Below are 25,000 nucleotides of genomic sequence, written 5' to 3'. Positions count from 1 at the left end.
TTTTTCCAGATCCTTATAAAAAAGAATGCGGCTCTAGGAATATCTTGTGTCACTCAAAGGCGATCTGTCGACTGGATTTAGTGACGGAAACGTTTTACTGCCAGTGTCTGCCGGGGTACAAAGGGGACGGAATGCACTTCTGTCAGGGTAAGCCACAATAATGGTAGCTTCTGCCTATATACAGTAATTGTTTTTGAAAATCATCACATTATTTGTATTGATGAATTCTGCCCCTTTTCTTATAACTGTCAGGCATTGTAATTAATTTCTTAAATGTGCAAGAAGAGGGCTTTTTGGAAATTGATCACGCAGAAAATCTCGCTTTCTGCCTTTAGTGTTGTAATACAAAATATGTGTTAAATTCACCCCACTGAACATGTCTTTGAATTAACTGTGTCTCCTGTCAGTTTAGCAGGCACTGTTGTGTGATGCACTGCCATTAAGGATTCTGACTGTGGACCAGATGAAGTTAAAAGCTCTAGAACTTCAAATACAAACCAGCCTGACATATATGCATAGTGGTTAAGGCATTCCATTGGTATGCATGGCTACCAGTCCGCACCTAGCCTTCGCTCTGTAACACTTAAATGCTATCTGTAATGCATTGATTCGTTCCCGATGCCCAGGATCCAAAGGGATCAAGAAACAACATCACCTCCCTAGCCCTGCTAAGGCTGCACCCACTTCATCAGAGAAACCCTAAGAAAAACATTCTGAGAGAAATATTACATTTTTCTTCTTCTTGTCGTGTAGATCCCACAGCAAGCATCTCTGTTGATAGCCAAGAGGATTGTGATGGGATAGGACAGCAGGTGTGTCTCCTAAAAAGGGAGGTGGGTGCCACTTTTACTGTATCGATCTCTGGGGACTTCCAGTATTCTCAGATCACATGGTACAAGTTTTACGCTTCACAAGGGCACACGTTTCACAGGTTAGTGGAGCCAAATACTTCAATGAAATGCTGCAACACATTGCAGACTTGAATCAATTTCACCCCATTCACTGACAGTGCATTGAGATTAATAGCATTCATATCTGCACACCCTTTTTTTTCTCAAGTACAATCAAGCCTCTTGGTAGCTAGAAGCCGCAGTTTAAAGGCTTTGTTTGTTTTGTAGTGATTGGCTGTAGTTTGTAAGTTAGGCTCCAGAGGTATTTTTCTGTTGTTGTTACAGCTATCGACAAAGACTAAGCCTATCAGGAGGCTTACCAACAACTAGCCCCATATTGAGAAACGGTCTGGCTTTGACACTCAGGAAGATTAAAGAAGACGATTTCTTCCCAAACAAGTTCTGGGTTCAACTGGAGGCAAGCGAGCCATCGGAGAACAAGCAGGAGGTTGAGCTCTATGACTTCACCCACTTTGAGATGCTCAACCCAAGCAGACTCCAATATTACTTTGTGCTGGACACTGAACCCATAGGTTAGGATTCAAAACAAGGGTACAGCTTTTAATAAGGCTCTCAGTGGTTACATTTAAAAAGAAAAAATAATTTAAGTATACAGATATTTTCACAAGACTATACTCAGCTACATAACCAAATAAACATATCTGTCGTATAATATCTAGGTATGAAGCAAAGTATTTTACATATTTGCCTACAGCCAGTATTAAACACATAAATAAATAAATTTTTTTTTTTTTACCTGAAGACTCTTTTGGTCACTGGGATTATGGGCGAGTCACATAATCACATGATTCCAAAGAGACACAGCGATTGGAACGTACCTTTTTTTATTGAATTCAATTGTTGCATTAGCGTTTCTTTTTTTCTAACTGCTTGAAACTGTCCCTGAGTGATCACAACTCTCTTTTTTTTCCAGACGTGGGTAAATTCTTACTTGGGGAAATGAGCTTGATTCAGTTGACTCCATATTACAGTGACGTATCTGAGACTGGCTTCATCAAATGGGTCAAGGAACCAGACAACCTCACTCTCATCCAGACCACATCAACTGTTTTGGCCAACAGAACTAGTGCGATTGAAATTGATGGGCTATTGTATGATTTAAAAGCATCATGTTTTACAGTACTCTATATTGATTTGCATTTCTGTCCCAACTGCAGTGTGTGGATGTCTAAAAAAATACAGCAGGGAGCTTTGAGCATCCACCTTAAGAGTGATACTTTTCTAATAGTGGAGTAATTAGAAGAACAAGCAACATATTAGAAAAAAGAAACGTAGACTACTCTATTTAAAGTTCACGAAGCAATGTGGTTATTCCATGAGTCGGGATGGGCAAAACAAACCCAGCATTCAGTATTCTGCAATGTATGGAAAATGATTGCAATACCGTGGTGCTTCTATTTCTTGTTAAACCCTTGTGATTGTTATAATTTGTTACAATGTCATGCAGACAACGATGCAGTAATGGTAGCGGAGACAAAGTTCTTTATAATATCGACTGTGTGCTTTCTCCAGTCCTTCAAATACTCTGTGGGATTATTATGTTACCTACCACTTTTTCTTTTAATTAGACAGAAAAGCTTTTCAGACAGTATATCTGAATTTTTTTTTTTTTTTTAATTGTCTCAGGAATGAAGATTTTGGCAGCATTCGGGCAGTTGTTTACGATTTCCTTCCAGACATCCCAGGGAAAGTGACGATTGCCCAGAGACTGTTTCATTTAAGGAAGGGTAAAAAAAATATACACACTTAATATTTGTCAAGCATTTTTTTTTTTAATCAGTGTTTCAAAGCAGTTACCTATTTCAGTAGAAGTAGTTAAAGGTATTTGTATGGCCCCCGTGTGGCTCACCTGGTAAAGGCACGGCCGTCTGCTGTGCAGGACGAGTCATACAGTCAAGAGAGCCAGGTTCCAGGGCTGGTTGTACAAAGTTACTATAAACTGGGCATTGCACAGGGAGCTGCTCAATGGCTCTGGCGCTCCCACGGATTCGGGAGCAAACAGTTGTTTCAGACAGTTTTTATAATATCAGCAGGGCCAGTAATATAATTCACGCATTTGAAACATGCACCAAACCAACTACTCTTAGTGATTGTGTGCTGTATTCTTATTTCTTAGATATTAGCAAAGTTTGCAAAGGGTCACAGAATGCTAAAAACTGTGCATGCAACACCGGGTTTAAGGGCAACGGCATTCATTGTATAGGTAAGTGTGGAAATCGTATGCATGTTTACAAATGAGAGAGATTTGCATAGTTGCTTGCTGTTGACACAATACAGTATTAAGAAAAGTAAGGCTTTTTAAATTAACTTTATGATATACCATGTATAAAGGGAAATGAGAGCTGGGAATTTATTAGTTTGTCTGTGGTTATGAATGAAGTCCAGAAATCTCTGTTTGTTCTCTGCAGTCTTGATTACTGCATTGCGTTTGATATGATATTATTCTTTTTTAGATCAGGATGAATGTACAGAAGGCATGCCCCTGCACTGTCTCCCTGATGCTAAATGTATTAACACATATGGCTCATACGTATGCCAGTGTCCCAGTGGATATGAGGGAGATGGCTTGTACTCATGCATGGGTAAACCTCAGGACTACCTAACATTTCCTTATATTAGTTTGCTCAAGGAGGCTGCACAGCAAGTAAAAGCAAACCTACCAGTGTTTGACTGTCCAAAATCATTTGCATCTCTCAGGTGTCACTGTGTACTGTGTGAAAAAAAACTATTTGAACAGTATTTAAAACAGCATGGATGTGGATTTATCCATTCCCTTTGAAACCTTCTTCAAATGATGTATGCTTGCCAGTAGTTATTTATAATGCTTCAGTAAGCCCACAGCAGTGTGTTATACTCTATTGATCTAATGTATATTTTGTTCTAGACGTTGATGAGTGCATGAGAGCCATGCACCAGTGTAGCCCGAGGGCAGCCTGTAGGAACACCCTGGGATCCTATGTCTGCATCTGTCAGTTTGGGTTCTTTCAGGAAGGCAATTAATGTAAAGGTACTGGTGTTGTTTTTGCATTGTACAGGCACTTCCTCTGAATGCTTAGCCAGATTGAAACAGAAAAGATAACAGTTCCTGTTTAGTCTGCAATCGAAATGAATCATTTAGTTAAAACAGTTTGGTTAGTAAATGTAGATAATGTGAGAGTCGTCTGTATTTTATCTGGATGTCTAATGCTGCAGTACAGCTACTTCCATGACATAATTGTGGGCTAACATCATCAGTAAATCAGTGATAGACTAGCTTAGCATGTGAGCTCATGATCTATTTGAGTTGATATTATCTGTAAATCCTGTGTTTCTCAATTGCCGCCCAGTTCATTCTTGTAGTTGTAAGCATGATTACCAAAGAAGAGAAGACAGATTAAAGTGTGTGTCTTCCTGGCTTGACAGCCGCAAGTATCTGGACTCCCTGGTCCCCCTGGTCACTCTGCTCAGTCACCTGCGGCTCTCAGAACCAGATGCGCATTCGGATTTGCACCAACCCGGAGAGCGGCATGCGGTGCGAGGGACCTACATCTGATCTGAAACCCTGCCCCAACCCCAGGGCTTGTCCAGGTGAGCTCCAACCCAGCCGGACCTTCTCCAGCCCAATTCCTCAACTGTACCTGTTCAATCTCCCTCTTGACATCGCCATGACGGACTTCAACCTCCTTAAGTGACCAGCCTGGAAAAGAGGTAAAGTGCTTTATTTTCTCTTTACTTTCCTAGTGGACGGCCTGTGGTCAGAGTGGTCCCCCTGGTCAACCTGCACTGTCAGCTGCTCTGGAATCAAGAGAAGAATCAGAGTCTGCAATAACCCTGCCCCTTCCTCTGGGGGGCAGTCCTGTTTGGGGTCTCCAGAGGAAATAGCCCCGTGCAACAACAATAACTGCCCTGGTAATTCAACTCTAGTGTAACTGTTCCCTAAAAACCATAGCTAGCTATCTTAGAGCAGTGCATGGTAAAGCATAGGAAAAGAATAGAGAGGTATGCAACTGTCAGTTTCACTTTGTTGCAATAGCATCTAGACAATGCAGTGGGACAAATGCTTTCCTTCCTTTAAGCCTGGATTTCATTAAAAATGTCCGTTGCTTGCCACTTCAGTTCTGGGTCTGACTTCAACTGGTTTCAGTCATTCAGCTGCAGGCTTGTCTTTGATGTGACCCTGTGAATCTCTTTCAGTTAATGGGATGTGGTCACCCTGGGCTCCCTGGACTCTGTGCCCTCTGACCTGTGGCCTGGGAGTGGTCAGCCGGTCCCGACATTGTAACAATCCACCCCCAGCAAGTGGTGGGACCCCCTGCCCTGGACACGGGTACGAGGAGGGCTCTTGTGGATTTCCGGTAAGAGCAAACCTACACACACATGCACATATGAAGAATAGTCAGATAGACCACAGCACTGGTTAGCACTGGTTAGCACTACAGTAGTTTCAGATATCCTTGTTGATCTGGTTTTCGCAACCACTGAACAGGTTCTCGATTCCCTTGTTGCAGATGGACTATTGCAAGTATGTACCAAAACCTGAATCTATAATGCCTGGGAGACTGATTCAATAACACCAGGACTATGGAGCTCTGATTCGGACCTGGGCAAATGAGAAGGAAGGAGGGGCTGCTTAACAACAGGAAGTTTTAAAAGTAGCTGATCCGCAGGGTGAGATTTGCAAGCGACAGGTGTCTGTATATTTTTGCTAAGCTGCCTTTCTTATTCATCTCATATCTTCAAGCTGTGATAGATGTATCGATCCGATGCTGTTCATAAATAAACGAAACTTCTGACCACACTAGCTTGTGTGTTAAATGATCTCTCAGTACTTGCTGCAGTGCTGTGATCAGCCATGGAAGGTTGTCGATTATATTAATAACTAACTCACAGGCACAGGGGCAGGGGCAGGCAGAGCCGTTGCACATTTTGCAGCTACAGTACCAGTATACTGTTTTATTTTTTTATTTTTTATGCCAGCAATTTAAACTTCTGCAAAATAAAGGACAGCTAAGCAAAAGAGAGAGAAATGAGAAGGGTGTACACTGTTGAAAACAGCTCAGTTATTTGAAAGAGATAAGATTCTGCTAATGTCATGCCTGTTACAGATAAACTTGTGTGATTTGTCTTCACACTCAAATAATGTTCACATGTCACTTTATTACCTTACAGTCACCAACCAAAGTACATCCGGTACACAAGCACTCCCTGGAAACAACCTAGGACAGGGGTCTCCAACCCTGCTCCTGCAGAGCCCCTGTCCAGCAGGTTTTATAGGTGTCTTTACATCATCAGTGGCTAAAGATCTGGAACACCTGTTAATCTTGACTAATTAAACCCTGATCCAGGATTGGGTCAAATCCAAGACAAGCTCACTTACTGCTCTGCCGGGTTACTCAATTGTTATTTCCCTGTATTTTATTTCCTTATTGATATTGTTTCGGTTGTGGGAACTTACACAACTCGTTTCACAGAAGCTAAAAAAACATGCGATGCAAAACTTTGGAATTTGGATTGATTTAACATATTTAACCTGGAGATAAAAGCCACTGAGAGGAATCGTCGTGTTTACAAGGGTGTCCTGGAATGTTTTGAGGAGTCACACACAGGACTGTAACATCACAGTGATCCACACTGAGGTAAGGTGCAAGGGAAGTTTTCACAGTACAAGCCTACCTATCTTGGATATTTGGATTACAAGAAACCGACCTTGCTAAATGAGCACAAAAAAAAAGCACCAGACTGTAAAAATGGCACCAGTTTCAATTACAGAAATAAAGTGTATAGTAATGAATATAATAGTGAATTACAATGTTATCTTTGTACGACAATATAATCAGAAGCCTGAACCAATAATAAATCAATGTGCTCTAGAATTTAAAAGTCTGAGTCTGAAATTGCACATTTAGAATTACAGGTGTTAATTACAGGTGTTAATAACCATTAGGCTAAGTTATCTGCAGAGTAGTGAAAAGCATACATTTAACACAACAGTGCATAATAGCACCGCATGCCACCTTCAAGTGGCATTGTCTGGTTCGTGACACTGTTTCATTGTAATTATTCATATAAAATTGTATCATTACCTTTTAAACAGGTATGTAACAATAATTAGTTTGCACTCTGAATTTTTTAAGTTATGTGTTTATTTCTTATGTGAAAGTCCAGATTAACCTGACTAAAAATGAAAGTGAAACATTTTGGAAAGTCCCTAGAATAGCTGCCAGGATTTATCCCTTCTTGCTTTTTGGTGGGTTTTGTGAACATACTGGTTTAAAATATAAAGCTTCTCTTTTTTTTCCTTCTCTCGCAGTCGACTTAGCAGGAGTGTATCTGCCCACTGTGTAAGGGTGAACTCTGGTGTGTTAAACTGGAATGTTTTATTCTGCACATCAGTCCCTGTGTCCTATACTTTTATACAAAATGAAAGTGATAGAACAATACAATATTGTTATCATTCAACTACCAGAGATGTTGCCCCTTTGTATTTATTGGGGTTCCCATTTCTCAGAGAGCAGACTCCTGTACAGTGAATGGAATTACTTGAATTGGCTTACTGGACATCAGATACAGGTTTGTGCAATTGATAATATTTTATATTCCTTCTCATCTATCTAATCAAACAACATAGTTTCATGCTGTTGATGTATAACTGTAAGTATACCTTAGGTCATGTAATTTTACAGGTACATTTTAGCATTTCTACTAAACCATCATTGATTATGAATAAAGATCAATCTTCTGAGTTATATATTTGAATTATCTTTTTCTTTCTTTTTATTTATTTATTTATTTATTTTTTATTATGTCTCAGTCTTAAAGTTTTAAATAATGCAAAACTTCTGTCCAGAGATGTAGATATCTATGTCAGGCAACTAGAAAAGAATAGAAGCTTTAGAACTCAGGGTGAAAGCTCCTTCACACTGACTTAAAACACAATACTTGAATAACTGCACTGAGACCCACTCGGAATGACTGCAAACATCACAGAAACATATGAGGACAGGAAAAACAAGACAAGCAGAAAATGGAAGACAGTTAAAGAGATGATCAAAAAGCACTTTGTGAATCAGCTGTCAGACTGTGCTGTATTGTGAAAGCCCTCAAACCTTCTAAACGCATAAAACATCATGTAATAAACAAACACTATTATTTATTTATTAATTACATAGAAAGAACAATTTAGTGTTAGTATAAGTTTAACATTTTATGAGATGTGTTTTATCCACACAGACTAGAGCATGGTGATGACAAGAAACTGCACAAACAGCACACATTCAGCTTCTGGCTGCGTTGATATTTCTACACAAAACAAAACAAGAATGTTTGCGAGAGCTGCAGGAAGCAGAGCCCTTGTTCAGCGGCACATCTTTTTAAGAGGACTGGTAAGACCTTTCTAAAGGTTACAAATAATTCAACGTGTAGCTAGTTTAATTGACACATAGTTATCCAAGCACTAAGAAAGAGGTATAAACAACACATATTTAATAAAAATCTAGTGTTGAGATATCTGCTGGTTTCAGGTTAATATAATATCATAACCCTCAAGTTTACCACAGTAAAAGCATAGAAAAGTGTAAGAAAGCATAATGAAAGCATAGGTAAGCACTGTAAAGAATAACGAGGCATGCTGAAGCATATTAAAAAAAAAAACATGGCAAACCAGGGTAAATGCACCATTTAAACATAGGAAAAACATGGGAAAACTGCAAAATTACCATGCAAAAATATAGCAGTAGACTTTTTATAAGCAAATGTTGAAAACAACTGTTCTTTTCACGAGGCACTGTGCTAATGCTCATCACAATAACGTACAATTAACTCCAAGTTGTTTTTTCTTACTAAAATATAACCTTTTTTGTGTGTGTTTTAGGTCAAAGTACAGTATATATTACTTTTGGTGTTTGTTCCAAAAATAAATGCTTGTGACGATGCACAATATTATATGAATGGACAGTGCTGCCCAATGTGCCAAGCAGGTAGGCAGACAATCCAAACTCATTACCCTGAATCTTAATGCAGTATTGCTTTAGCATGTATATAGGCACTTACTGTAATACTGCATGGTTACCACAAATAATATTTATAATAATAAACAGATTCATTTATAATAAGCAAGGCCAGGATTCTGTCAGCCAGCATGTTGAAAAAAAGAAATATGTATAGGCTTATTTGGGCTGGATTATCAAAGCTACTGTTTTTTCTGAAAAGAAAAAACTGCACTACAATTTGAACCAAAATGAGAAACGACTACTATCAAGCCCCTACATTTTAAAGTTGTTTATTTATATGATAAAGAGCTTAGCTCTAAAGGGCAAAGTGATTGCGTTGTAGAACTACTTTAAGATACAGTGGCTGGACCAAAAAAAAAAAAAAAAAAAACACCAAAAAAACAAAAACAACAACTCGAACAAATTCAGGTATGGCAGTTTTTTTTTTTTTTTTTCACAACACCAGGAATGCGAGTTGATCGGCATTGTACCCAGGACTCCAGAACATCATGCATCCCCTGTATGGAGTCAACCTATACTGATATACCAAACAGCCTGCACCAATGTTTTAGGTGTAAAGTATGTAACTCAGGTAAGACCTGTGTTTCTCAGAAAAATATTCTCTACCTATATTTCTTTAAATGCTGAAAAGAATATAGATGTGGTTGTACTACTTGAGAATAATAAACAAGTAAATATACAGCATATACAATAGTGTAGGATCTTTATCTTTACAAGGGATAGCTCCGCTGTGACCAAACATTATTTCAATTAGAATGTTGGTAACCGTGGGTTTGTTGCATGTTGACTATAAGAATGGGTTTTGTTAAATGAGACGATTCTTAATGCATAAAAAGTTTGTTAAAGCATAAAGGTTGATTTCACCCATTCTCTGCTTGAATTGAAAAATAATGATAAAAAATGGTAAATTCTTTCTAAAATAAACATTGATATTAAAATAAAAATCGAATAGTAGCAAGCATAAATATAATACAGGCTTTCTACGTGTTACAGCTCTTCAAGTTAATAAAATTATTCTCAAGCTCTTCAACACTGAGGGTCTTTGATTTTATGGGTGATATTCTGTAGAAATAGATCAACCGGATCAAACCAGTTATATTTCTTTTTGTAGTGTTTAAAGACATCATACAGAGGTATTCAAAGACATACAAGTCATCATGAGTTATTTTAATACTTTTTTTTAGCAATGTATTCATGTTAAGCAAGTCAATAAGAATACCCCTGTATTTGATATGTTGTTTTCTACAGAACTGGGGTTGACAGTAGTCCGGGAATGCACAGTTTTCTCCGATACTATCTGCACATGTATTGAAGGGTTTCACTGTTTGGATCCATCATCCTCTGGATGCAAAACCTGCCAAAAACACAGAAGCTGTTCACCAGGACAATATATCAGAAAGAAAGGTGAGTCATTCCACTATGCATACTGTGTGTGTGCAATATTTAACATCATGTATAAATGTATAGAGTGCAGTCATGGGCTGATTGTCTGTTTTCCAGGGTCCAGTGTTGTAGACACACAATGTGAGGAATGTCCTGATAATACATATTCAGATGGCTCATTGGAAACGTGTAAACCACATACTGAGTGAGTGCTTTAAAGTTTCATTACATCACAATTTCTTCATTTAAAAACTACAAAATGTAATCAAATCTACATGTGTAAAAATCTACTGGGGTTATGCCTGGTCAGAAACACCATGTCATGTAGAGCATTTGTAGAAGCAGAGATATTGATGTCAATGATCACAGTGATTATGTGGAAGTGCATTCCATTCCACAGCTCTGGAACCGTTGTTTCTTTCTCCTGGTAGTTGTCAATCTGTGGGACTAGCAAAGCCTGGAACCCCTGCCGCGGACGCGGAGTGCAAACAATCATCTGCTGACACTGATGTGAGAGCTATGGCTGTTGTTGGAGTTATTGCACTGATAGGTGTAATAGCACTAATAGGAGTGTTTGTACAGATAGGAGCATTGGTTTACAAAGAGTGGAAGAATAAAGGTCAGTAGGCTATTTGTGTTTTTTTCACTAGAAGGGACATAGTGTGATTGAACAATGTTTCTGTTTTGTGATGTTGGACCATATTCGGGGAAGGAAACCTTTTAGGTTAATGGGAGCAAAACTGTTCTAGGCAAAAGCCTAGGTGTTCCTTAAGCTTCCAAAAAAAATGGCCAGTCAGATTAATTAGACACAGTTTATAAAAGCTAATGCATGATGAAGGAAATCTTACCTTAAAGAATGTATTTGGATAATTTATCTATATGGGCTAAATTACCAACCCAACTACGCAGAAAAATTATTCAACCTTCCACAAAGTAAATCTTCTCTTGCTGGCTTCATACAGTTGCAATAGTTTTATTTAATACCTTTGCCTTTATACTTGCTTCATAATATGCCCCTGAATGCACACCTCAGGGAAGATTATAAAATCATATCTTAGTTCATGAATTAGTTTACAGGATTTAGTTGCATGTAGATTGCATTATAACACAGCATTCATAAAACTCCATTTCAAAATGTTTTCCTTCTTAACAGACAGCAATGTGGACACACCGTTGTAATTAAAGGCCACAATCTCACCTAAAAATGTGAACATACAGGAGCCATTAAAGACAGTACTTAAAAATGTGACTTCGTCAACTCCACATGCAAAATCATACAATGTAAGAAGAGATGCTGGAACGCGCAGCCAGACAAGTTCAGGAGCAGTGCAATGACCAATAATGCATCTTCACTTGGATAGCTTTCCCTGTTTTTCTTCTAAAGACTTCTTTCTAATAGCAACTCGTCTATGGGTCACCTCCTGGAGCATTAACACAGTGGCAGCCTGGACTCTACAGGATGTGGCATCAATGGATCAGTCATATCTTCACATACAGTTAGCTGTTGAGCTGTGTGTGGAAGCTGTATCTAGATATCATGGCAACTGCAATTGACTGGGAGCCAGACAGCAGCGTTTCTAATGACTGAGCCAGGAATTGGGTTGAAGAAAAAGAACAAATTGGGATATTTTTTTAACAATGGTGGATGGAAGATATGCTCTGGATAAATTGTGGATTTTATACTTTATTAGATTTTTTAAAGATGTATAATTTGTGAATATTGTTAAATAGATATTGTATACTGTGTAATATATACATATATACTTTAAAATACATCAGAGTAATTGAATGAAATTAAAGTGCCTTTGATTTGTACAACCATGTACAGAGAGAAATAGTTTTGAAAACAGGATATAAAAGAACTCTTCAGTTTTGTTCTGTAAGGATTTGCATTAATGGATTCCACCTGTTTCAAAAGCTGTTCTGTCTATAATGATCATCCTGAACTATTCAACTACTCAATAGGGCTGAAATACTAAAAACTCACATTTTAATGACATGTTTTTTTACTGGAATTCTTTAATGTCTTCAAAGACCAAACGTTTTAGTTTCCTTTAATGTTTCTACAATGATCACGGCACATCTTTACATGTGGAAAATGCACACCACCTGATGTGTTCTGTTCTGAGATGGATGCTTCATTTCTTCTTTCCAGTAATGAACAGTTTTTAAAAAAAAAAAACAAGTTTAGATTGCGTTTCACTCATTTTTAGTTAAAGGTAGATTTCAGAAGCTATTTACTTTAGAAGATGTCTATATGATTAAAGGGTAAATGTGTTATGTTCTTTAGTTTTATGGAAGTGAATGTGATTCAGCAGACTGTTAGATCTGCTTTGTGAAAGAAGCCCCAGGGGATTCCACTCAATTGCAAACACAATCAAAAATGAAAAAAGTCAATTTACCATGTAACTCAAATAGTAATATAATCCTGCCTAATTGTGCCAGGTTCATTACAAATCGATATTAGTTTGCTAACAGTAATTGATATTTGTATCATGAACGTGTTACAGTCTATATATTTTGAAAAGTCAAGATATATCACATATACTTGATTTATTTAAAGATGTATTTCTGCAATGTGAACTGCGTTTTATCTGTGTTCTCCTTCCTGAGTCGACACTAGAGTACTGGCGCAGAAGTCTAGGTAGGTACTGTTGGGCCAAGTAGTGAGAGCTCCCCCTTGCGTTGTGCAGTGACACCAATAACTTGTTGCTGCCCTTGACCAAAACAAAGACATGCATTGTGTCCTTACTCTCCTAGTTGTTATTTAACATGTGTCAGGGGGCTACTATTAACGTGTAATAAACCAACAATATTTTGTATTGTATTGATTAATGAGATAGAAAGAACAATTCAGTATTAGTCAAGTCTAACATTTTATGAAATGTGTTTTATCCACACAGGTGACGATTAGAAACTGCACAACAGCACAAATTCATCCTCTGGCTGCGATGATGTTTCTACACAAAACGAACAAAATAATGTTTGCGAGAGCTGCAGTTGAAGTGTCTCATTTGTTGAGGAATCGTGTAGATATCTGTACTAATTCAGAGTTGTTTTTTTTAGGTGGTAGCATGGAAAAAGAAAAGAGAAAGGTACTGCAACTGTTTTTATATTATATTATCTAAAACAGCAGAGCGATACTGTGACCCTTCCGGTCCAGGACCTGCATTGTCCAGGAGCCTAGCCATTATAAAGTATAGCAGATATAGATACAGCGGCTTGAACTTTGAGCAAATTCACGCCCTCGTCTATTTTTCAGCCCTAATGATTAAATTGAACTAATTACATATTACCATAGAACCTAAAATTAAACCTAGAACTCCCTAGAGTTACTTACCCCTGATTTCAACTGTATATACATATGTATGTATGTAGTAAAAACATATATCTATATACGTTTCATAGAAACGTAATGAGATTAGATTGCAGGCTCAGGCAACCCTTCTAACAGATTGTTCTTTTGTAAATACAGGAAGGATACACACCTGTCCCAGGTGTGACTATGACCAATTGGACAGACAGTGTAGCTGTAAGTGTTGAAAACTCTCCTGGACATGGAACCTCATCCCAGGAATCATCTTTCGATAACACTGCTGGCAGCACCATTGCAAAAGACCTACAAGTCAATCCGATGAGCAGCTCACAAACCTGGAGCTCACACAGAACATCTACTGCTCAGATAAACAGCAACAGTGAGTATCCTTCACTGAGGATTCAGAAATGATGTTTATTTTTGGTTAATAGGAGCAAAACTGCTCTCAGCAAAATCCTAGGTTTTGGGTAATGAATTGGCATCTATATGGGCTAAATTACCAACCCGACCCCTTGCTGGCTTCATACAGTTGCAATCGGGTTATTTAATACCTTTTATACTTGCTTCTTAATAGACCCGTGCATGCTCACCTCAGGGAAGATTATAAAATGATGTCATAGTTCATTAGCTAGTTTTCAGGATTTAGTTGTGTAAGGAGATGACATAGAGCAGGTGGCATTGCTTTGTAACACAGCATTCGTAAAATTCAATTTCAAAATGTTTTCCTTCTGTATTTAACAGACAACATTGTGGATACAGCGATGCATTTAAAGGCCACAGTTCCACCTGAAAATGTGACTGACTTGACTCTATATGAACAATCAAAAGACATAAGAAGAGATGCTGGAACGCACAGCCAGACAAGTTCAGGAGCAGTGAAGTGACCAAGAATGCGTCTTCACGGATAGCTTTCCCTGTTTTTCTTCTAAAGACTTCTTTCTAATAGCAACTCGTCTATGGGTCACCTCCTGGAGCATTAACACAGTGGCCAGCCTGGATTCTACAGGATGTGGCATCAATGAACCAATCATATCTTCACATACAGTCAGGATGCGATCAAGCTGTTGAGATGTGTATTACTGAATTACTGAAAATGACTGAAATCTGAGACGTCATTATTTTTTATTTTATTTTTTTTTACTCCTGTTCTGCTGAAACAGCATCTAAAATATATGTACTTACTTTTGCATGGTTCAATTAAATCTACTTACTCAGCTTAACTTACTGTGTAGTTCAAAGTCATAACTGGGACTACTTTTGTGGTCCCTTTATTGGCGTAAGGATATTTTATAAAAACAACATTTTTTTTTTGACCAAAAAATTACTTTTTTTTTTTTTTAAATCCACTGTTTTATAAACGCAATAAGGCCATTCAAGGTGTCGATATATGTTCAATATATGGACTTCTCAGGGGTTGGACATATATGGACACCATGTCCGGCCTTATTGTATACATATAAGATCAATGCTTTTACATTTGTAGGGCAAGCAGCATTTCTTTAGAATGTTATCAAAGTAATATAAAGTTATGGGTACTAATTTTTAACTGTACAAATGTTCTTGCTAGTGTATCATACTGTAAATGCCTTTTAAAGTTATACAGATTATATGTACACATTTGTGTTGCTTAAAGTTAAACATATTCAGAAAGGTAGCATTTCTTCAAGTTGTGAGATATTTCTAAGTATTTCACCCAAGTTTGTAAATAAAAATAAACACTTTGATCACACTAGCTTGTGTGTTAAACGGTTATTGATTATATTAATAAGTAACTCACATTCATAGAGACAGAGGCAGGAAGAATGTTTGCACATTACAGGTCATCACTTTTAAGCCCTGTCACTTTATCAATGCTGTTTTTTATATAATAGTAACCATGGTAAATAATGATCTAAGTAGAACCAATAGAAATGAGAATAAAGGACAGTTAAGTAAAAGAGAGAGAAGGGAGAAGGGTGTATCTGCTCACAGCTGCTCAGTTGGTTTGTTTATACAGTGGCTCTCAAAAGTATTCACTCCCCTTGGACTTTTCCACATTTTATTGTGTTACAACATGGAATCAAAATGGATTTAATTAGGAGTTTTTGCCACTGATCAACACAAAAAAAGTACATAATGTCAAAGTAAAAAAATAAATTTACAAATTGTTCTAAATGAATTAGAAAAACAAAACAGAAAATAATTGATTGCACCCCCCGTGAGTCAATATTTGGTAGAGGCACCTTTGGCAGCAATTACAGCCATGAGTCTATTTGGATAAGTCTCTACCAGCTTTGCATATCTGGACACTGCAATTTTTGCCCATTATTCCTTGCAAAATTGCTCAAGCTCCGTCAAGTTGGATGGGGACCTTTGGTGAACAGCAATTTTCAACTCTTTCCATATATTCTTAAATGGATTGAGGTCCGGGCTTTGACTGGGCCACTCCAGGACATTGACTTTTTTGTTTTTAAGCCACTCCAGTGTGGCCTTGGCTGTATGTTTGGGGTCATTGTCCTGCTGGAAGATTAATCTTCTCCCAAGTCCCAGGTCTCTTGTAGACTTCAGCAGGTTTTCCTCCAGGATTTCTCTGTACTATGCTGCATCCACTTTGCCCTGTATCTTCACAAGCTTTCCAGGCCCTGATGCAGGGAAGCATCTCCATAGCATGATGCTGCCACCACCATGCTTCACGGTAAGGATGGTGTTCTCAGGATGATTTGCAGCGTTAGGCTTGTGCCAAACATAGCGCTTAGCGTTGAGGCCAAAAAGCTCTATTTTGGTCTCATCAGACCATAGAATCTTCTTCCACTTGGTCTCAGAGTCTCCCACATGCCTTCTGGCAAACTCCAGCCGAGATTTGGTGTGAGTGTTTTTCAACAATGGCTTTTTTTGTGCCACTCTCCCATAAAGGCCAGGTTTGTGAAACATCCGGGCTATTGTTGCCATATGCACAGTGTCTCCCAGCTCAGCCGTGGAAGACTGTAACTCCTTTAACGTTGCCATAGGCCTCTTGGTGGCCTCCCTGACTAGTGCCCTTCTCGCCCGGATACTCACTTTTTGAGGATGGCCTGTTCTAGACAGATTCATAGTTGTGTCATAGTCTCTCCATTTCTTAATAATGGACTTTACTGTGCTCTGGGGGATATTCAATGCCTTGGAAATGTTCTTTGATTGGGGCTTTTGAAGAACCTTATTCCGGATTTGCTTTGAATGTTCCTTCGTCTTCATAATGTAGTTTTTGTTAGGAAATGTACTAACCAACTGTGGGACCTCCCAGAGTCAGGTGTATTTAACCTGTAATCATGTGAAACACCTTAATTGCACACAGGTGGACTCCATTCAGCTAATTACTTCTAAAGACAAATGGTTGCACCAGAGCTTATTTAGGTGTGTCACAGCAAAGGGGGTGAATACTTATGCAATCAATTATTTTCTGTTTTATATTTGTAATTAATTTAGAACAATTTTTAGATTTTATTTTTCACTTTGACATTATGGACTTTTTTGTGTTGATCAATGGCAACTCCAAATTAAATCCATTTTGATTCCATGTTGTAACACAATAACATGTGGAAAAGTCCAAGGGGCGTGAATACTTTTGAGAGCCACTGTATATGCAAGGAGTTGAGATAGGAAACTTCTGCTAATGTCATGCCTGTTCCAAATACACTTGTGTGATTCGTCTTCACACTCAAATAATGTTCACACGTCACTTTATTACCTTACAGTCACCAACCAAAGTACATCCAGTACACAAGCACTCCCTGGAAACAACCTAGGACAGGGGTCTCCAACCCTGCTCCTGCAGAGCCCCTGTCCAGCAGGTTTATAGGTGTCTTTACATCATCAGTGGCTAAAGATCTGGAACACCTGTTAATCTTGACTAATTAAACCCTGATCCAGGATTGGGTCAAATCCAAGACAAGCTCACTTACTGCTCTGCCGGGTTACTCAATTGTTATTTCCCTGTATTTTATTTCCTTATTTATATTGTTTCAGTTGTGGGAACTTACACAACTCGTTTCACAGAAGTTAAAAAAACATGCGATGCAAAACTTTGGAATTTGGATTGATTTAACATATTTAACCTGGAGATAAAAGCCACTGAGAGGAATCGTCGTGTTTACAAGGGTGTCCTGGAATGTTTTGAGGAGTCACACACAGGACTGTAACATCACAGTGATCCACACTGAGGTAAGGTGCAAGGGAAGTTTTCACAGTACAAGCCTACCTATCTTGGATATTTGGATTACAAGAAACCGACCTTGCTAAATGAGCACAAAAAAAAAGCACCAGACTGTAAAAATGGCACCAGTTTCAATTACAGAAATAAAGTGTATAGTAATGAATATAATAGTGAATTACAATGTTATCTTTGTACGACAATATAATCAGAAGCCTGAACCAATAATAAATCAATGTGCTCTAGAATTTAAAAGTCTGAGTCTGAAATTGCACATTTAGAATTACAGGTGTTAATTACAGGTGTTAATAACCATTAGGCTAAGTTATCTGCAGAGTAGTGAAAAGCATACATTTAACACAACAGTGCATAATAGCACCGCATGCCACCTTCAAGTGGCATTGTCTGGTTCATGACACTGTTTCATTGTAATTATTCATATAAAATTGTATCATTACCTTTTAAACAGGTATGTAACAATAATTAGTTTGCACTCTGAATTTTTTAAGTTATGTGTTTATTTCTTATGTGAAAGTCCAGATTAACCTGACTAAAAATGAAAGTGAAACATTTTGGAAAGTCCCTAGAATAGCTGCCAGGATTTATCCCTTCTTGCTTTTTGGTGGGTTTTGTGAACATACTGGTTTAAAATATAAAGCTTCTCTTTTTTTTCCTTCTCTCGCAGTCGACTTAGCAGGAGTGTATCTGCCCACTGTGTAAGGGTGAACTCTGGTGTGTTAAACTGGAATGTTTTATTCTGCACATCACGTCCCTGTGTCCTATACTTTTATACAAAATGAAAGTGATAGAATAATACAATATTGTTATCATTCAACTACCAGAGATGTTTCCCTTTTGTATTTATTGGGCTTCCCATTTCTCAGAGAGCAGACTCCTGTACAGTGAATAGAATTACTTGAATTGGCTTACTGGACATCAGATACAGGTTTGTGCAATTGATAATATTTTATATTCCTTCTCCTCTATCTAATCAAACAACATAGTTTCATGCTGTTGATGTATAACTGTAAGTATACCTTAGGTCATGTATATTGAAGACACTAAGAAAGATATTCCAAGCCAACATGTTTGTCATATAATTCTACAAGTACATTTTAGGATTTCTACTAAACCATCATTGACAGTTTTACAGCTATGGATAAAGATCAGTCTTTAAGATTGACTGCGGCGCTTAAAAGAGGGCGGCCGTTATACGAGGGTGACCTTTATTAATAATACTACGATTTTCAAACGCTGCAATCTTTTATTACATGATTTATGACATTTTAGAAGTATAGCGGTTGCTTATTTTCTGTAATGCGGTAGCCTACCTGTATTTAGCAGCGTGTGTGGCTAACCTACTTTCACTACAGTACATTTATCAGTGACGGTTACCGAGAGCCTATTAGGTGAAAGTTGGAAGGTCAACAGTATTGTACCAGCGAATCAGGAATGTGTATTGGTTGTTAAGGGCGGGACAATGTTGGTGTGGTAGTTAAATCTAAGAATGTGACTTTAATTGTTTTTCTGCACCAAAAATTACCTCCGAAGATCAGTTTTGATTTCTGTAGAAACTACAATATATCTTACTCGATTATTTTTCTCACTGTAACTTGCTTGTTTGTAATTTCTCTGCAAGAGAAACCAAAACTAAATCTTCTCATAGATAGTAAGCACATTGTTTTTATTTGTACGGGAATTGCAATTGAACAAAAAACAACAAAACCACCTGTAAGAACCTCAGAAGGACTGCTGTTCTGTACGTAGTTTATCTTGGATTTTCTTTCAGAACTGTACTACCATAAAATACAATGTGCTTACTATGTGTGTGTACATTAGTTTGTAATTTACGTGCTAGATTGGGGCTCCCGTCTCTTCAGGGGAGTTACATGAACATAGTCAGTGTTGCGCCTTTATTTGTTTACTGTGTGTTTTTTTTAGTAGGGGGAGAATAAAATGTTTCTTTATTGATAGCGGCGTTTATTCGAGGGCGGCCTCTATTATAATGCTGATATATGACTGTGGCGTCAATACGAGGGCGTCTTTAATTCGAGGGCGGCACCAAATTGAAGTTATATGGTAATATATATATATATATATACAGTGCCTATAGAAAGTCTACACCCCCTTTCAAAATGTTCACCTTTTGTTGTCTTATAGCCTGGAATTAAAATGCATTAACATAGTTTTTTTCCCATTTATTTATATATCCCCCACCCCACAACTTCCAAGAGAAAAAGATATTGTAGAAAATCTGTTGAAAATTAATAAAAAAAAAAAAAAAAAACTGAAATAGCTTGGTTGGATAAGTGTCCACCCCCCTTGTAATAGCAATCCTAAATTAGCTCAGGTGTAACCAATCTCCTTCAAAATCACACACCAAGTTAAGTGGCCTCCATCTGTGTTAAATTATAGTGATTCACATGATTTCAGGTTAAATTCAGCAGTTCCTGTAGGTTCCCTCTGCTGGGTAGTGCATTTCAAAACAAAGACTCAACCATGAGCACCAAGGAGCTTTACAAAAAAATTCTGGGACAAAGTTGTTGAAAGGCACGGATCAAGGGATGGGTATAAAAAAATATCAAAGGGCTTGAATATCCCTTGGAGCACGGTTAAGACGATTATTAAGAAGTGGAAGGTGTATGGCACCACCAAGACCCTGCCTAGATCAGGCCGTCCCTCCAAACTGGATGACCGAGCAAGAAGGAGACTGATCAGAGAGGCTACCAAGAGCCCAACGGCAACTTTGCAAGAGCTACAGGCTTTTATGGCCAAGACTGGTCAAAGTGTGCATGTGACAACAATATCCCAAACACTCCACAAATCTGACCTGTATGGTAGGGTGGCAAGAAGGAAGCCATTACTCAAGAAAGCCCACTTTGAATCCCATTTGAAGTATCCAAAAAAACACTCAGGAGATTCTGTAGCCATGTGGCAAAACGTTTTGTGGTCTGACAAAACTAAAATAGAACTTTTTGGCCTAAATGCAAAGCGTTATGTTTGGCGCAAATCCAACACAGCGTATCAACCAAAGAACACCATCCCTACTGTGAAGCATGGTGGTGGCAGCATCATGTTATGGGGATGTTTTCACTGGCAGGGACTGGGGCACTTGTCAGGATAGAAGGGAAAATGAATGGAGTAAAGTACAGAGAAGTCCTTGAGGAAAACCTGCTGCCCTAGGCAAGAAAGCTGAAACTGGGACGGAAGTTCAGTTTTCAGCATGACAATGACCCAAAGCACACACCCAAAGCTACACTGGAGTGGCTAAGGAACAAAAAGGTAAATGTCCATGACAGGCCCAGTCAGAGCCCCAACCTAAATCCAAAAGAAAGTTTGTGGCATGACTTGAAGATTGCTGTCTATCAACGCTCCCCAAGGAACTTGACAGAGCTTGAACAGTTTTGTAAAGAAGAATGGTCAAATATTGCCAAATCTAGGTGTGCAAAGTTGGTAGAGACCTATCCCAACAGACTCACAGCTGTAATTGTTGCCAAAGGTGCTTCCACCAAGTATTAAGACTAGTGGAGACTTATCCAATTATGATCTTTCAGTTTTGTATTTTTAATATATAATTTTTTAATAAAAACAATAAAAACTCAATACAAACTTTTTTCCCCTTAACAGTGTGGAGTATGGTCTGTAGATAAGTAGAAAAAAAATCTTAATTTAAATGCATGAAACTCTGAGGCACTGACACAACAAAATGTGGAAAAAGTTCAAGGGGGTGTAGACTTTCTATAGGCACTGCAGTGTACCCGGTAGGAATTCAACACACATTTGATCCAACTGTAGATATATTTTTTTTTTACTTTGAAAAATAAACATGACAGCTTACATGATAGAAAGTACTGGACTGGGCAGCACTTCTAGGTACTCCCTGAAGCAAGACAGACAGGATGGCAGTGTGATAAGAGGGGAACCTGTGACAGTCACTGTCGTGTTCACGGGTCTTTCAAATGGATTGCTCAGGGAACTTCCCTGCACTTACAACACACAACGCACTACAAGTTTAATTTTTTTTTTTGGCATGGGGGCATCCCTATTTTATAAAAGAAACAAAACAATGCTGCTTTGACCATGTGAATATACACAAGACATCAATAGCAAATGTGAGACAGATACCATTTGAAACAGAGATTCTTTGGGTGTGCATCAAAAACAGTAGCTGATGGTATTCCTGGGGGAGGACATAGAGACAAATAATGTCCTCAACGGCTTTCCAGAAGGGTCATGGACAATAATTCTATAAGACAACCCCCGTAATCAATTTTAAATCAGTTTCGATATACTGACATGACTTCATTCACTTCAACAAGCTTTCTTCGATTTTAACAAAGCATGTGAAATATGATAAGTTGTTTTTAAACATTTAAACTGCAGTACAGTACATATTCGGCATGCTATTTCTTATTAAAATAGAACTGAAACTACTGACTTGGCGTCTGATTTAACAACTCAGCGTCGTTCACTTCTCATTAAAATGCTGCTGTGACAGTGAAGCTGACGGCAGATCACAAGGGGAATGTCTATTTTTAATGCTATGAAGGGAAATAAGAAGAGCACCCATTGGAATGACTGCAAACATCACAGAAAAATAAGCGCACAGGAAAAACAAGACAATTAAACACAGTTAAAGAGAATAGCTGAATAACTAAATACAAAAATGAACAAAGTCAATTTACCATATAACTCAAATAGTAATATAATCCTGCCTAATTGTGCCAGGTTCATTACAAATCGATATTAGTTTGCTAACAGTAATTGATATATGTATTATGAACGTGTTACAGTCTATATATTTGAAAAGTCAAGATATATCACATATACTTGATTTATTTAAAGATGTATTTCTGCAATGTGAACTGCGTTTTACCTGTGTTCTCCTTCCTGAGTCGACACTAGAGTACTGGCGCAGAAGTCTAGGTAGGTACTGTTGGGCCAAGTAGTGAGAGCTCCCCCTTGCTGTCCTTGACCAAAACAAAGACATGCATTGCGTCCTTACTCTCCTAGTTGTTATTTAGCACTTGTCAGGGGGCTACTATTACCGTGTAATAAACCAACAATATTTTGTATTGTATTTATTAATTAGATAGAAAGAACAATTCAGTATTAGTCTAGTCTAACATTTTATGAAATGTGTTTTATGCACACAGGTGACGATTGAAACTGCACAACAGCACAAATTCATCCTCTGGCTGCGATGATGTTTCTACACAAAACAAACAAAGTAATGTTTGCGAGAGCTGCAGGAAGCAGAGCCCTTGTTCCGCGGCACATCTTTTTAAGAGGACTGGTAAGACCTTTCTAAAGGTTACAAATAATTCATCGTGTAGCTAGTTTAACTGACACGTAGTTATCCAAGCACTAGGAAAGAGGTATAAACAACATGTATTACAAAATCAAATAAAAATACAATGCATAAACATAATGAGAGCATGGTAAAGCAGAGGTAAATACTGTAAAGAATAACGAGGCATGCTGAAGCATATTAAAACATGGCAAACTACTGTAAACTGCAAAAATACTGTGCAAAAATACAGCAGTAAACTTTTACAAGCAAATGTTGAAAAGAACTGATCTTTTCACAGTGAATTCATGAGGCACTGTTAAGTTGTTTTCTCCTTACTGAAATATAACCATATTTGTGTGTGTTTTAGGTCAAAGTACAGTATATATTACTTTTGGCATTTGTTCCAAAAATACATGCTTGCGAGGATGCAGAATATTATATAGAAGGACAGTGCTGCCCAATGTGCCAAGCAGGTAGGTAGACAATCCAAACTCTTTACACTGAATCTTAATGCAGTATTGCTTTAGCCTGTATATGGGCACTTACTGTAATACTGCATGGCTACCATAAACAATAATATATATAATAACATACAGACCAATTTATAATAAGCAAGACAAGGATGTCAGACAGCCTGTTGGGGAAAACAAATATTTATATCTAAAATCATTTAAGGACTATCAGATTATTGTTGTATTTATTGTTGTTGTATAGCTGCTTTAAGATACAGTGGTGGAACAACAAAAAATAAAAAAATAAAAACCTTTGTGATGTTTCTGAAGAGATTTCTCTATCGGACTCTAACAGGACAATTTAAGGATGGCAGTTTTTTTTTTCTCCCAACTTCTGTTAGTAGGCAGTTAGCCTATGTTTTTAAACTATATATTTATAGTTTTGCACAGTTGTGTACTGCTATCAAAGTGCTGTGTGTAGTGTAAACAGACAGCCTACCATTGTTTGATGCAACATCTTAACACATTTAATATTGGAAACTAATTGTTTGTTTGCATTTTGCACCAGGAACGCGAGTTTATCGGCATTGTACCCAGGACTTGAGCACATCATGCATCCCCTGTATGGAGTCGACCTATACTGAGAAACCAAATGGTCTAGACAGATGTTATGGGTGTAAACTATGTGACTCAGGTAAGGATTATGTTTCTCACAAGAATATCCTCGACCTTTATTTGCTCCATCTTAGATTAGCCTTTTGCATTGAGTACATTGTGTGTGGTTCTTCCAATCTTCAATCAGCATGCTAATTAAATCCAGTCAAACTCTGTATCTTTTTCATTGTTAACATCCTGACAACTTTTTAAAAGTCTGTTTGAAAGCTCTTTTCAAAATGTCTGCTCTAGTGCACTGATAGTGTCAGGATTATTGCCCGCATTGTCAAACAGGTGACACAGCAGTAACGATCCATGAGGTGGTACGGAACAGAAAAGCCAGAGCTCTTGTTAACGTTTTTTTTTTAGACTGGAGGACAGATCTCAAACCTCAGTGTACTAGAGTGGACATTCTGAAAAGAGCTTTGAAACAGACTTTAAAGTTATAAGTGTAAAAAGTTGTCAAAAATGATGTTAACAATGAAAAGAAATATGACAGGTACGTTATTTAAACAGCTGTAGAAACACTATATAAAGCTATATTTTTCAGAACCCCGCTTCTTACTGTTTTCTATACTTGTTCAATATGTTCATGTTAAGCAAGTCAATAAGAATACCCCTGTATTTGATGTGTTGTTTTCTACAGAACTGGGGTTGACAGTAGTCCGGGAATGCACAGTTTTCTCCGATACTATCTGCACATGTATTGAAGGGTTTTACTGTTTGGATCCATCATCCTCTGGATGCAAAGCCTGCCAAAAACACAGAAGCTGTTCACCAGGACAATATATCAGAAAGAAAGGTGCGTCATTCCACTATGCATACTGTGTGTGTGCAA

The 25,000-nt window shown here is 37.9% G+C and overlaps 2 protein-coding genes and 1 long non-coding RNA gene across 3 annotated transcripts; all 3 read left to right on the top strand.

Moving 5' to 3' along the window:
- Nucleotides 1-6,204: 6,204 nt before the first annotated feature.
- On the top strand, nucleotides 6,205-11,955 carry LOC121301799 (tumor necrosis factor receptor superfamily member 5-like). Its single transcript, XM_041231407.1, has 9 exons — nucleotides 6,205-6,526; nucleotides 7,201-7,460; nucleotides 8,121-8,272; nucleotides 8,761-8,866; nucleotides 9,345-9,470; nucleotides 10,148-10,303; nucleotides 10,400-10,487; nucleotides 10,714-10,901; nucleotides 11,436-11,955. Exons 3-9 carry the CDS (start codon nucleotides 8,129-8,131, stop codon nucleotides 11,459-11,461), a joined length of 834 nt encoding a protein of 277 aa, XP_041087341.1. The 5' UTR covers nucleotides 6,205-6,526; nucleotides 7,201-7,460; nucleotides 8,121-8,128; the 3' UTR covers nucleotides 11,462-11,955.
- Nucleotides 11,956-12,029: 74 nt separating this feature from the next.
- Nucleotides 12,030-15,284, top strand: LOC121301800. Its single transcript, XR_005947649.1, has 3 exons — nucleotides 12,030-13,377; nucleotides 13,758-13,977; nucleotides 14,340-15,284. It is a non-coding gene; the product is annotated as an uncharacterized LOC121301800 (long non-coding RNA).
- Nucleotides 15,285-17,587: 2,303 nt separating this feature from the next.
- LOC121301738 (tumor necrosis factor receptor superfamily member 14-like) lies at nucleotides 17,588-24,964 on the top strand (the record flags this gene model as incomplete). Its single annotated transcript, XM_041231335.1, has 6 exons — nucleotides 17,588-17,774; nucleotides 18,449-18,709; nucleotides 22,920-23,059; nucleotides 23,424-23,529; nucleotides 24,077-24,202; nucleotides 24,809-24,964. Coding segments are annotated over exons 3-6 (481 nt in total), but the record flags the coding sequence as incomplete, so codon positions are not given.
- Between the last annotated feature and the right edge of the window lie 36 nt (nucleotides 24,965-25,000).

The sequence above is a fragment of the Polyodon spathula genome, chromosome 28 (genome assembly GCF_017654505.1).
Source record: "Polyodon spathula isolate WHYD16114869_AA chromosome 28, ASM1765450v1, whole genome shotgun sequence".
NCBI lineage: Eukaryota > Metazoa > Chordata > Actinopteri > Acipenseriformes > Polyodontidae > Polyodon > Polyodon spathula.
This window is presented reverse-complemented; position numbering and strand designations above follow the sequence as displayed.

What these genes read in the sequence shown, in the direction of transcription:
- LOC121301799 (XM_041231407.1), top strand. Translation starts at nt 8,129, where the DNA reads ATGGTGATGACAAGAAACTGCACAAACAGCACACATTCAGCTTCTGGC. An exon ending in ACGTGTAAACCACATACTGA is followed by an intron (nt 10,488 to 10,713) that starts GTGAGTGCTTTA and finishes TTCTCCTGGTAG; the next exon opens with TTGTCAATCTGTGGGACTAG. An exon ending in CAAAGAGTGGAAGAATAAAG is followed by an intron (nt 10,902 to 11,435) that starts GTCAGTAGGCTA and finishes CCTTCTTAACAG; the next exon opens with ACAGCAATGTGGACACACCG.